The sequence below is a fragment of the Hydra viridissima genome, unplaced genomic scaffold (genome assembly GCF_058129835.1).
Source record: "Hydra viridissima isolate aposymbiotic clone 2 unplaced genomic scaffold, HvirCarnegie_v1 scaffold_3, whole genome shotgun sequence".
Taxonomy (NCBI): Eukaryota; Metazoa; Cnidaria; class Hydrozoa; order Anthoathecata; family Hydridae; genus Hydra; species Hydra viridissima.
Window position 1 is genome coordinate 19,231,366 of NW_028324302.1, and position 13,902 is coordinate 19,245,267.

General features: G+C 29.6%; 2 protein-coding genes and 1 long non-coding RNA gene across 8 annotated transcripts; all 3 read left to right on the plus strand.

Annotated features, from left to right (window-relative positions):
• The first annotated feature begins 79 nt into the window (after positions 1-79).
• Positions 80-2,120, plus strand: LOC149891319 (uncharacterized). Its single transcript, XR_016450935.1, has 6 exons — positions 80-439; positions 544-751; positions 997-1,115; positions 1,232-1,350; positions 1,467-1,585; positions 1,702-2,120. It is a non-coding gene; the product is annotated as an uncharacterized LOC149891319 (long non-coding RNA).
• Positions 2,121-2,725: 605 nt separating this feature from the next.
• Positions 2,726-7,263, plus strand: LOC145202358 (uncharacterized). Of its 6 annotated transcripts, XR_016450854.1 has the most exons (5): positions 2,726-3,701; positions 3,862-4,074; positions 4,723-4,940; positions 5,040-5,067; positions 5,139-5,859. XR_016450854.1 is itself a non-coding variant. In XM_080075270.2 (3 exons), the coding sequence occupies exons 1-3, from the start codon at positions 3,695-3,697 to the stop codon at positions 6,966-6,968; spliced, it is 438 nt and encodes a 145-aa protein (XP_079931396.2). In that variant the 5' UTR covers positions 2,726-3,694; the 3' UTR covers positions 6,969-7,263. The 6 variants fall into 6 exon arrangements, 2 of the variants coding, with proteins under 2 accessions (XP_079931396.2, XP_089938454.1); XR_016450852.1 differs by having other exon boundaries at positions 4,723-5,067; XR_016450851.1 differs by having other exon boundaries at positions 5,040-5,859.
• Positions 7,264-7,309: 46 nt separating this feature from the next.
• LOC145202357 (battenin-like) lies at positions 7,310-10,768 on the plus strand. Its single transcript, XM_080075269.2, has one exon. The coding sequence runs from the start codon at positions 7,427-7,429 to the stop codon at positions 8,708-8,710; it is 1,284 nt and encodes a 427-aa protein (XP_079931395.2). The 5' UTR covers positions 7,310-7,426; the 3' UTR covers positions 8,711-10,768.
• The last annotated feature ends 3,134 nt before the right edge of the window (positions 10,769-13,902 follow it).

Consider the following 13,902-nt stretch of genomic DNA (forward strand, 5'->3'; position numbering starts at 1 on the left):
CACTATGAGGAGGGCTTTTTTTTTTCCTCCCCCTTTGCTTTGATTCATTTTTATTCATTTGAGGATGCAGAATTCAAATGTGAAAACCAAATTTCTCCAACGATTCATCAATCTTCATCGCTCCATCGCTTTCCAATTTTTCAGAGGAGGACTTTAAAGGTTGAAAAAAATTCATTTTTTACAATATTTATGGCACCTTGACATTTAAAAAAAATCCTCTTCTATTTAAATCTATAACCTTTGAAAACTATTAGCTACCCTAAACTTTCTGAATTCAAATGTGGCATCCAATTTTTCTACCACGAGCCGTTTACTCAGGAGAAGTAATTAAAATTCCTTCTCAAAAAAAAACAGCGTTGTTGTCGACTTAAAGAAACCGTAAAATAGGGGTGACATTACAGAGAAGAAATCTAATCGCAGAAACATTTCTGTTTTCATGGTAACTATCTAGAAAATTTTTTTATTATTTTTGATTAATTAATATTTAGTCTATAACAAAGAAATATCAAAAGGTTGGTTTCATGATTTACACTCAAATATCAGGTTTTGAAGCACACAAATCTTCCAATTGCATCAAAGTCATGATTTCAAAAGTTATCCTAACTCTAAGGAGCCATCATGTATGTGTCCAAGGAGCACTATGAAACTGCAAAACAGATAGTTAATAAAGCTGTTTTTGAACATCTTCAGGCAAATTGTTGTTGTGAAAAAGCTGCTGCGACTCGAAGAGAAATAATTAATTCCATTGAAGGTACGCATAGTTGAGCAACATATTACTTAATTCATGACATGATTGGTGAAGTCTTTGATATGATAAATAATTTTTAAGTTTTTTTTTAAAGAACAATATACCTTATTTTAAGGTTACAAGGGATGGGCTTTGATGGGAACAATCCCACAAAATTTCTGGGAAAAGTAGATATTTTAGAGAGAGATGTGTTAGCATCTCAAACTAATTAAATACCTATACTTAATTGCTTATTAAAATTTTTGAAGGTTAAAGAGTGCATCTTTGGACAAGAATTAGGCAGCAACGTTTCAGCTATTGAAGAGTTCAAAACATCATTTTCGAACCTACAGCAGTATGCAAAAATCAATCAAATGCAGAGCTGAAGGTAAACCTGGATAGTCTGCCTTATTTCTGGGAAAAGTAGATATTTTAGAGAGAGATGTGTTAGCATCTCAAACTAATTAAATACCTATACTTAATTGCTTATTAAAATTTTTGAAGGTTAAAGAGTGCATCTTTGGACAAGAATTAGGCAGCAACGTTTCAGTTATTGAAGAGTTCAAAACATCATTTTCGAACCTACAGCAGTATGCAAAAATCAATCAAATGCAGAGCTGAAGGTAAACCTGGATAGTCTGCCTTATTTCTGGGAAAAGTAGATATTTTAGAGAGAGATGTGTTAGCATCTCAAACTAATTAAATACCTATACTTAATTGCTTATTAAAATTTTTGAAGGTTAAAGAGTGCATCTTTGGACAAGAATTAGGCAGCAACGTTTCAGTTATTGAAGAGTTCAAAACATCATTTTCGAACCTACAGCAGTATGCAAAAATCAATCAAATGCAGAGCTGAAGGTAAACCTGGATAGTCTGCCTTATTTCTGGGAAAAGTAGATATTTTAGAGAGAGATGTGTTAGCATCTCAAACTAATTAAATACCTATACTTAATTGCTTATTAAAATTTTTGAAGGTTAAAGAGTGCATCTTTGGACAAGAATTAGGCAGCAACGTTTCAGTTATTGAAGAGTTCAAAACATCATTTTCGAACCTACAGCAGTATGCAAAAATCAATCAAATGCAGAGCTGAAGGTAAACCTGGATAGTCTGCCTTATTCTCGTATTTAAGAAATTTAGTTTTTGTTCTCTGGGATCGAATGCTGAACAGACTGGAGAAGTTGTTCACAATGCTTTTAAATCAAGTTGGTCTCAATATAAGCGAAGAATTGGACATAAAGATTATTCTAAACGATTGAAATCTGCTGCTGCCACTTTTTGCTTAGATAAGATAAACATATTGTAAAATAAATGCAGCTGTATTCCTTTTGTTGGATTTATTGTATTTTCTTCTTTTAATTATTACCATAAGAAGGTCTTTAAGACCAATTTCAAGACATCTTCAATTTGTCTTTAAGACGACTTGTTGTTGGGTGGGATAAGAAGGTATGGTGTTAAAGGAGTTTAAATCACTTTAAGTTAAGATTTTTAAAAAGTGCAACTACTATTTCAAGGAGGAAAATGAAAGATACTAATTTATAATTTTTTTTTTTTTTTTGAAAGGAGCTTTTTTTTTTCATAAAGAGGCTGGGTTTTTTTTTTTCTCATAAAGAGTGTATGTTTATCACTTAAAGATAAATAGGATAAAAAATAAGTTTTCAGTTTCACTTCAGATCGACTTTAGATTTGTCCAATACAAAATAATAACATATCTAACTAGCATTTAGTTAAATATGAAAAAAAGTAAAGTGGGAAACATCTAACAACAGGTTGGGCAAACATGGGTGAATATTAAAGTGCCCTCGATAAAAACTTGATGTGATAGAAAAAAAACTATTGATATAATTGAACTCAGAGACCCTGATTACCTAAAATGCACTGTCGAACCAAAAGTCAGCAAAAAAATGTTTTCTTTGTTGACCAGTTTTATCAACGGTCTGTAAGAACATTACCAAACCGCCCACATTAGGCTTCCGTAAGGCCTCAATATCACTTAACTCGGCTTCAAGTCTCATGTACTGCATGCATACACTAATTTCGTATGCAAATATTACTAATTAATTAAAATAATTATCAATTCGTTATTATTAAATTGTGAAAGCATATTGGGCTGTCTATAGAACTCTTGACCATAAGGATCTTAAGAAAAAACAAATGGAAAATTGTTAAATAATCTTAAACAGTTAATGCTCAAAAAGTGTAAACAAAAATAAGTTTGTCTGCGCCAAGGAGGACGTTTCATAAAAATTATCAGTCCTAATATTTTATCGACGATAATTATCAGGTCAAAGAATGAACGTTTGATAAAATGAGTTTTACACTTGTCCTAAAAATTAGTGTATAAGTGATATTAATCAGTAATTATATTTGTTATGGCAAAGCATAGATTAGAGAATTTTATGATACAATTTTTATAATTGATTAAAAACCGCTGATAACTGATGCATATATGTGATATTTTAAATAAACTCATGATCATTTTCATGAAATGGCCCTCAGATTGATTGTTATTATATCATATTTGTGTCAATTTTTTTATTTTTTAGTAATAATTTGTGTAGTTTTTATTAAATTTTTAGAAATATATTTAGCTGGATATTTATAAAACTTACAAATATTGTACATACATACATACATACATACATACATACATACATACATACATACATACATACATACATACATACATACATACATACATACATACATACATACATACATACATACATACATACATGTACATACATACATGCATGCATGCATGCACGCATGTATACATATATAGCTATGCATTAAGTATATTGAAAATACCTAAAATGTATAAAGATTATCTTTATTTTTCTTTCTATGCTGTGGTATATTGTAATATATGTAAATGTATGCAAAATTAACCAACATATTTTTAGAGCTCCTGTGTTTTAACTACAGTTATAAACAAAGCTAGGATCTAAAAAAAGACTGCAGTAAAAATGGGAGGTAAGTTTGGTTTGAACTTTTTTTTTATTTAAGGCTACAAACATTAAAATGTGTTAATATTTTTAAAATAATTGGATTTTGATAACACAGTAAAAGAATAAATTCTTGTATAAAGATGTAAAGAGATTTTTGAAAATATAAATATGTTTTCCATATAAAGGTCGGAGAGTTAATTTCACAGAAGATGTAAAGCCTGTTATAGCAAATGCAATTTACTGCCAGTTCACAAATAATCATGGAGAGATCAATCTTGGAATTCTTTCTTTGCACCATTTATACCAGTCTGAGTTTGATTTATCATTTTTATCAGAAGACAGTGTGTCAGTGTCAGGAAATACTGAATGTTTGAAAGTGATATCATTTCAACCAAAAGGTTTTTAACACATTATTAAATATATAGTTTTAAGTTATTTTCAATTACTTCTTTTGTAATCAGAAAGAAAATAAGGATTTTCCATTAACTTTAAAGCAAAATTGAAAAATACTTAAATTAGTACATTTATCATTAATTACAATGTTCCAGAAAATTTTTGTTTTGTTTGAATATTTTTTAAAATAATTGTTTGATGGTTCTTTACATCAAAAGAAGTAAAAACTTCAATTATATTTGAGAAGTTTTGCTTCTGTACCTAATACAACAGTCAATATGTATTTCTTTCTTATGACCACATAAAGAGAAGTATGTTTATTAAGTAAGGGTGGGGATAAGATATGGAAAACAAGAGGCATTTCACTTATTTGGTTCATAGTCAGTATGTGCATCCACATTGCAATAATACAACACATTTTGTATAATGATGTGAATGATGTCTTTTAAGATGTAAAAGTTCGTCAGCAAAAAAACCATATTGCTAATTATCTTTTGTCAACCATATTGCTAATTATGTTTTAAAAATTACATTGGATCTGTATTTTATATTGGTTAGTAGTTAACCTTTTAACAATGAGTAATTGTTAATAGTTACTGTAAACTAACATAAATTAATAAACTTACTTAAAAAGTATAAAATATTCCCCACAGTGTTGGCAAATCCAAAAATGGTATCAAGAAGCCGTAAATATAAACTCAGCCTGGTTTATTTGCATCAAATTTATCAAAGCAAAAGGTAGAAATTTGCTTTGGCTAGAAATTTAAAGCTTTGTGGAGTCTATGCAGCTTATTTTAAACTACCCATTTGAAGTCAAAATATAATATGGCTGCGGCATTTCTCAGTAGTAACTGCAAATATAATTTCAAAGGTAAGTTTTAAGTTTAGAAGGTGCAATTTATCTTCTAAAACAAATTAGATTAAACTTTTGCTATTTATCATTATTTATGAAATTTTTGTTTATTTTAAGTCTGGTATTGGAGAGAAAAATCTATGAGGTTTGTACTGCTAGAATATGGAGAGAGCCTGTTGACCCTTTCAAGATTGCTATTTTTTTTTTTTTTTATAGTTAATCCAAAAAATGTTTAGCTGATGAAAATGCCAAAAAGATTTTTTATGCAGATCTTCCTTTAATATCTACTCCAGTGCCACTTGGTGAAAATTTTCCTGTGCCTTCTTGAACTGAATAATTTTGAAATCTCTCTGTCAGAAACTTCAAGTGACTGTGGAAGGACTTCATGATCCAACCAGTAAAATGTGAACCAGAGCTCATAACTCAAAAGAATGAAACTGATTTGAAAGGAAATGATTTGAGATTTAAATCATCCCATATATAAAGCAGAAGATTTAGCTTCCAATTTGCAGCAGTGGAATGAAAGAAATGTGTTCATAAGTGTTCAATGAAAAATTGCTTGATTTTTCAGAATTACAAAGAACTTAATAGACATATTCTTTACTTTAAACTCATGGTTTGCGGAATGCTCCATAAATGTCATATGTTACAATTCTCACTTAAAGATAAGAGCAATTTAAAGATGAAATGGGAGCCTACTCTGCAGAACAGAGACAATGTATTCATCAAGACTTGTACTTGGAATGTCTTTTTAAGGGTAATACAATCAGAATATGATGAGGGACTCTATTTGGTGGTTACTACAAGAAAGTCTATGCAATCACAGAAATGAAAAATATTAATTTCTAAACATTTTAATATATTCTTTTATTGTAGTTGTTTGCTTTATATGTTGTTTTTTTTGTAAATAAAACTGATTCAAATTTGTAACAAAAAATGTTTTTTTAATACTACTCACAAAGGTCCTAAAAAAAAAGAAGTTTTCCCAAAATTGGCAATTTTGTTCAAATAACTACAAAAGCGTACTTTTTTGGTTAAAACTTTTGTTAAAGGAATAATAATGAGTTTGGTGCTAATTTTCTGTTGACCACTGTTATTTGTCAGGTAGTTTATTACCAACTTCTAGGATTATTTAGAATCTAGTGCCATAATTTTCGGCCTGACAGAAGTCTAACATAGATAATAGTTAAATTGATTGTTATTGATCACTTTACTAGATTTGTAAAATAACCAGTTTCTTCAAAGGAATTCTTTGAATACTTTTTTGAAGCTTTTGGAATAAACAGAAAAAACGATAATTCTTAGAATTAAATTTCTGCTTATTTTTAGTTGATATGTTGGTATAACTTGTTGCAGTAAATATGATAAGTTAGCTCTTATGATTAATCATCTGTCATTTATTTACGTAAGAACAGGCAGTTGTTTACTTAATTCAGAAGTTCACAATTGTAATAGTTATTAATCAATTCTTCACTTTAACCAGCTATTTAAGCAACTTTTTTTGGTTACAATATGATTTTCAGCTCATAGGAAAAATAAAAGTATGCTTCTATGATCATAATGCTGGAAACATTTTCACCAGACTAATATGTATCTTTCAATTAGATATACAAATATATAATGCATTCTGTTACAATTTTATTTAATTATAATGCAGAGAGCAATCTCCGCTTTTAACAATGTGAATCATTTTGTGAATTATTTTCTCTTGTTGTAAAAAATGGTGATAACAAAAAAATGTTTTCTTGATTTTCTTATTAAATTTTTTTTGTTAACTAGCATTGTTTTTATTTTGTTTTACTAAAGTTATCTTCTTCTTACTCTATAGCAGAGGGTGTTGGGCATCATCTAATAGTTCAGATAAACTGTTTAGAGATAGGTAAAAAAATTGAGACCCTAAAGTTGCAAACGTCCAAAAAAAAATGGACACTTTCGGTAAAGTACCAAGTGATGAAAGCTGATGATGGAAAACCCATGTTAAAAACTGGTGTAAAACTTTTACGATCTTTTAAAGCAAGCGAGTTATCTGATGAAGATGAAGAGTGAACAATTAATGAAATAAATAATTGATAAATTAAAAGTATAATCAAAAGTTTAGCAATGCCATCTTATTACTTATTTAAAAAAGTGTAACCATGTAATAAGTAAGATGTATACATGTAGCAAGTAAGATGTATGTGTTGCTAGCAAGTAAGATGTATGTGTTGCATAAAGAACATTTTCATCTAAGTGTAAATTTATTACTTTTTTTTTTTTTTAAAGTAAACATATTAAATTTTAATTATCTTGGCTGAAAAAATGTATTTAACTAATGTATTATTAAAATAGAAAAGTTGAGCAATTTACTATTTTTTCCTTAAAACCTTTGCAAAAGTTGTTTAAAAGTTTACTATTATATATTTGTTACATAAGGTATATTTATTAATTTCTTCCTTCTTTCCTTTTGATTTCAAGGTTTAGTATATTATATACCATGCATATGTTTTAAGTTACAGAAAAGGAAAATGGAAGTCAATCAAAGTTTACTAGAAGGAAAAAATGAAGTAGAAGACTGCAATCAAAGTGTGCTAAGCGGAGCAAATGTTGAAGAAAAACATAGAGAAAAAGAGTTAATGAGAAACCTTGTTGGATTCTGGCTGCTTGGACTGTGCAATAATTTTGGTTATGTTGTTATGTTGAGTGCAGCATTTGATATTTTGCATGACAAAAATCAATCAAACAACACAAAATCATTTACAGATTCAAATGAGGGTTTTCATTGCAATGCAGTGTCAACTGGTGCTGTGTTGCTTGCTGATATAATCCCATCGCTTTTAGTTAAGTGGACTGCTCCTTTTTATATTAACCAGATTAGTTATCACATTCGGGTTGCAGTGGTTATAATTTTATTAGCTGCTAGTTTTCTTACTGTGTCTTTTTCAAAAAATCATTTTGAAAGTTTATTAGGTGTAGTTTTTTCAAGCATCAGCTCTGGTGCTGGTGAAATTACATTTCTGAGTTTATCTGTTCATTTTAAGAAAACAACTGTCTCTGCATGGTCCTCAGGTACAGGAATGGCAGGTGTAGGTGGTGCTTTATCCTATGCTTTTTTGAGACAAATAGGTTTATCAAGTCGCAACACATTACTGATTTTACTTATTGTGCCTGTTCTGTTCTCAATTACATTTTGGAAAATTTTGAAATTTCCATATGGTATCAAAACAGATTCAAGGAATGGTTACACAGCTCTTGATAAGCAGCCCCTCATTATAGATAAAACAAAGCAAATGTCAATCATTAAGAAGATATCACTAATTAAACCTTTGCTTAAGTACATGTTACCTTTATTTCTTGTGTACTTAGCAGAATATACAATAAATCAAGGCTTGTTTGAGTTGCTCTATTACAAAGTATGGTTGAATCAAGCCAGTCAATACCGTTGGTTTCAAGTGGATTATCAAATTGGTGTTTTTATATCAAGGTCTTCCATAAACCTATTCCGAATAAAGAAAGTGCTGATTCCTGCTCTTTGCCAGTGGTTAGTGCTGCTCTTTTTATTATTAGAGGTTTATTTCACTTTTGTGCCATCCTTTTGGATCACGATGATCGTTATTTTCTTTGAAGGACTTTTAGGTGGTAGTGTTTATGTAAACGCATTTTATTTAATAACAGAAGAAGTACCTGAAGATTTGAGAGAGTTCTCAATGGGTATGTCTAGCGTAGCAGACTCAAATGGCATCGCCATTGCTGGTTTTCTCTCAATGCCTATACACAATGCTTTATGCAAATATAAACTTAGAAATTCTTAATTTGTGGTATTTTTATAATTTATTTTTTTTTGATAGATCAATTTTAAAAATTGTAGTTTTATAGAATAACTTTATTTATATATAATATCTTTATTTTTTAATAGTATCTAAATTATTATCTAAAAAACGAGATGTATCGTCAGTAGTTAAAAAATTTGCGTTTTCCCAAAGAAATTCGACTGATTTTTTCAATTGATTCCTTTTTTTTTTAATCACGTACTTTTTTTCGGTTGTAAAAACTGATTTCTTTGTGATATTTAATTGTTTGTGATATTGAGTTGTTTTTGATATTTCATTTTAGTAAAGGTTTAAAACTTATTTTGATAAATTTATCAAAAAAAGGAAATTTATTTGGTGGTGTCAGTGATATATATTAACCAGATGTGTCTAACTTCACAAAAATTCCGTGAGAAAAAAGTGAAGCAAGTTATTTAAAGTTTTTAAAGCCGGTACCCGCTTTATTTAAACTGACAATAATTCATTTTTGCTTAGCTTTGTTTTTATCATTGCGTCATTTCTGGCTGGCAAAACAAACTTGGTTATAAATCTAGTTAATATATTATCATTGGGCGGTGCATTTTAAAATTGCGAAGTTTTTTATTTATTCATTACGTTGTTTTATTTATTTATATTTATTTTAAAAACTCGATTTTTACTTAGTGCTCACATTTTTTGAATTTATAATTCTCATTTTAAAACATTCTTACATCTCTATTTTAACTAAAATTTATTATTTAGAAGAGAGCATCCATGAGTGCAATTAACATAGTTAAATCCTTCTCAAGAAGCTTCGCAAATGCTCTGAACTCTTTTAAACAAACAACATTTTTATCAAAAACATATTTTGCATCGTTCGCACCTCAAACGCCGAATGCAAAGAAACTTTTTGAAACAAATTTTGCCCCTGTTATTTCTCAAAAGCGCTACTTACCTAACTTAAATCAAATTCGCCGTCAAAAACCTCGCACAAAGAAGAAAAAGGCGAAGCCCAAAATTCCTGATAGTCGACGCATTTTGTACGGACCGCAGAGGAAGGGTATTTGTGTAAAAGTAGTTGTAAGGGCACCGCGAAAACCAAACTCTGCTCAGAGGAAATGTGCTGTACTACGGCTAAATGATGGCAAACTAATAACCGCTTACATACCTGGTGAGAAGGCAAATCTTCAGGAGCACGGTGTTGTATTGTTCCGTGGTGGTCGTGTGCAAGATTGTCCGGGAATCAAGTACAAAATAATAAGAGGTGTTTACGACATGAATTAGTGTGAAATATTCGCTAACATTTATGTTAGCGAAAATTGCTCAAGTGGTAAACTCCGGCCTCTTTAAATATTCATTTAAATACATGTTCTTTTGTTTTTCATTTTATTACTGTGGTTATCGACTTCTCTTGTTCTCTATCCCATCTTAATTGATTCTTGTTCTTGTAAATTAGAAAAGCGAACGCAAAATTTCTTCACGGTTATTATTCGAGTCTTTTACTCCATAAAGGTGGCTCATTGGACGATTTTAAAAAGAGAATTTTTTTATTGATTAAAAAGACCCAATGGCTGCGAGTTTGTTAAACCAATTAAAATCGTCAAACTAATGAAAAAAAATTTTCGTTGTAAAATCTGGGCTACTCGATCAACCCTAAATCATTATGGTAAATATAACGAATTTACAATCCATTAAAACTACTTTATTCGTTTATACCTTGGAATGTTCTTCTTTAATGTTAAAAGTAATAAACCAATTTTGGCCAGACTTTCAAATACTGACGTGAGGTAAAGAACGTGTGGCCAGACTTTCAAATACTGAGGTGAAGAACTGGGTTAAAAAATCGTAGCTTGGAAATTTTTGTTAGGTAGTAAAAAAAACGTTTTTTTTCTTTTAAAAGAAAGTAAAACATCCTATGCCTAACTTTTTAAAATTGCTACATGAAAATAAAATAATATTTAAAAAAATGTTTTACCGGCTTTACTTTACTAGAAATAAAAGTTTAAGACAGAAGAAATTTTAAAGTTCGAAGGAATAGAAGATCAAGATCTAAACTTTTTAAAATGGAATTCTGTTGTTTTATAAGAAAAGGTGCAAAATGAACGCTTTATTTAGGACGTCACAAGATGGAGTAAATTTTCTATTTTTCATAAGTATTTTTTAAAAGTTTTGTTTGTTTTCTAAATTGAGGCTAATTAATATCTACAATTATTTTTACTATTTATAAGTTAATATAAGTTTATATATAAGTTTATGAAAAAAAAATTTTAAAGTCTAATTTATAGTCAATTTATTCTCAATTACAGTTAATTTACTGAAATGGTTTAAGCACAAATTTTCCTTCACAAATTTTTTCATTTAGGTCTAAATTTTTTCTTTAGTATAAAAGTACCACTTTTTTTTTAGACTTTAAACAGATTTTTGAACATTTTTAGCTGTTAAAATAAAATGAAGTGACAGAACTTTAACATTTTGCTTCTTCAAGAGGCTCTAAAGGTTTTGGAAAAATGTCGGTTTACAACAAATAGTTGAACAACTTCTAAACAAAGTCAAAATTGCTAGAATTTTCTCATCGTCCGCACTCTACAAGAAAGGGTAATGTTGTAAATACCAGCAGAATCAGAATTTTCAATTCGGATTTTATTGTTTCTTTTGGATTTGTCAAGACAGAATGAGTTTCGTCTGGCCGAAACTACGTATCATCTTGGGAAACAATGACGAAAATGAGCTTAATGACCCGTATATCTGTCATTGTTATTCAAAAAGCTTTGTACCACGAGATATCAATAGTCAGACTACTTAAAAATGGCAAATTAAAAAAGTAACCTCCCAGTTTTTTGAATGGGTTGCCAAATAAAACCTATTCACAACAAATTTGTAAGACTTTCATATGTTAGAAATGTAAATAAACATTCAAAAAACTATATTTGAGAACTTTTTTTTATAAATAATTTGGTCACTTAAATAAAACCAAGACAAAAGGTTAAACTATTTGATGTCTTTAAAAAACGTTTCTCTTAATGAACTTTTCAGTCTTACCAACTTTCCCCTATTACTAATATTCCTTCCAATTAAAAATACATGTTTCTTTTTCTTTCTCTTAATGAATCCAAATACATTTTTGCAATTTTGTGCATTTTTCTAGAGGAAATAATCCATAAAATTTTAGTACCTGCATAGGTTTAAACTTCTGTAAAATTCCTTGAAAACCCATAAAAAGACAAGTTTTCTGCCCAAAAACTTACCTGGTTTTTTGGTGTTGATGTGTGTGTGTGTGTGTGTGTGTGTATATATATATATATATATATATATATATATATATATATATATATATATATATATATATATATATACACATATATATACATATACATGCATACAGTGAGTTCAAAAACTATTGGCCCACCCTTGCATATCTAGATTATTTTTGCTGTCATATAAGAATTATAGGAGAAAGTTACTGAGTGTTAGTATTATTATGTGGTCTTTTATCATTAGTATATATACTACAAGTTTCAACTTTTCAATTACCTTCGTTCTTGTTTTAGTTTGTTTAAGTTTGTTCAAATATCACATACAAAAATTTCAAATATCACATACAAAGAATTTTTCTGTAAAGTTCTAAAGCTTTCGTTATTTTTTCCAGAATGTAACAGAAATGTGTCGACGTTATACCTATTAACCAGTAATTATAGTATAAATATTTGTAGATTTCTTGAGATGGCAGTTAAATAAAATGGCGCCTAAAAATAAAGAATATTGAAATGATCTTCGAACTTTTGTTATCACTACCATCAGAATGGTGATTCTCAACGGGAAATTGCTGCTAAGATATTAGTTTCTCGAGAGATAGTACGTTACATAATTAAGAAATAAAAGCAGTCAAAATGTGTCAGTAATTTATTCGGACGTGGTCGAAAAAGAAAAACAACCGAAAAATTGGATCGATTGATAGTGTGCAAAGTTAATTCTGATCGATGTAAATCTGCCAATGCTGTGAGATAGAGGACAAGACCAAACTAGGAAAATCATTACAAGCCAAACTATCAAAACAGATTTCATGAAGCTGGACTTTTTGGTCGTGTAGCATGAAGGAAACCATTAGTCAACAAGGTTAATTAAGGTAAACGTCTGAAGTGCGCCAAAACGATGATGAACAATCCAATTAAATTTTAGGAAAGTGTCATTTGGTCCGATGAATCGAAATTTAATCGGTTCGGGTTTGATGGGAATATAATGGTAAGGAAGAATTTGATCCAAATTTTACTGTGGTTACGGTCAAGCATGGTGGAGTTCTGTTACTGTCTGGGGTTGTTTCACACAAAATGGAATTGGCGAATTATATTTTTTGGACCATACAATTTTATTGTCGTAGTATCTTAGAGCAGCATTTGTTACCATCAATTCAAGAATTTAACTTTGTACAAGAATTTTTCTTCGACAAGACAATAATCCCAAGCATACATTAGGTCAAGGAATGGCTCAAGGAATTGTTCTAGCAAAAAAGGCCTTTATTCTCCGCTCGATTTCAATGCCATAGAATTTCTACAACTTTTTTCTCTCCTGAGCCTATAATTTTTGTATGTGGTAGTTGAATAAACTGTTTTTTCAATAAAACAAGAACGAAAGTTATTGAAAACTGAAACTTGTAGTATATTTACTAATGATAACAGATCCCACAAAAATACTGACACTCAGTAACAATCTAGTTATGTAAGGGGGGGGGGGGAGCAAATAATTTTTGAACTTACTGTATATATATATATATATATATATATATATATATATATATATATATATATATATATATATATATATATATATATATATATAATTAGTGTTATGTAAATATCCTAACTCAGGGTCGTTGAGGGGATCAACAATTTTTGACTTACTCTGGTGGGCCTCTGGAGCCTAAGGTCGTTATAAAGAGAGAGGGGGCTTCCAGTAACAACCCCTTGCCCAGAGGGAGGCCCAGTGCGAAATTCATGTCGGGTCAATCCTGAACTTTATAAAATAAAACTACAAGTTTCGGCATTTTATTTTACCGCCGAATTTTGTTCACATACCAGAGTGATTTGGAAAATAGATTATTTTGTAAGAATCGGCATTTAGTTTTTTCTATTTTTAACGATTAATAACGAAAATAACCATCTTCTATTTCAGTCTTTTAAAATAAATCCAATTTTCTGAAGTTTATTAAAATAGAACTCTTT

Coding starts and splice junctions, on each gene's coding strand:
- LOC145202358 (XM_080075270.2), top strand. Junction 4,075..6,750: donor GATATCATTTCAACCAAAAG/GTTTTTAACACA, acceptor CTTACTCTATAG/CAGAGGGTGTTGGGCATCAT.
- LOC145202357 (XM_080075269.2), top strand. CDS start 7,427: ATGGAAGTCAATCAAAGTTTACTAGAAGGAAAAAATGAAGTAGAAGAC.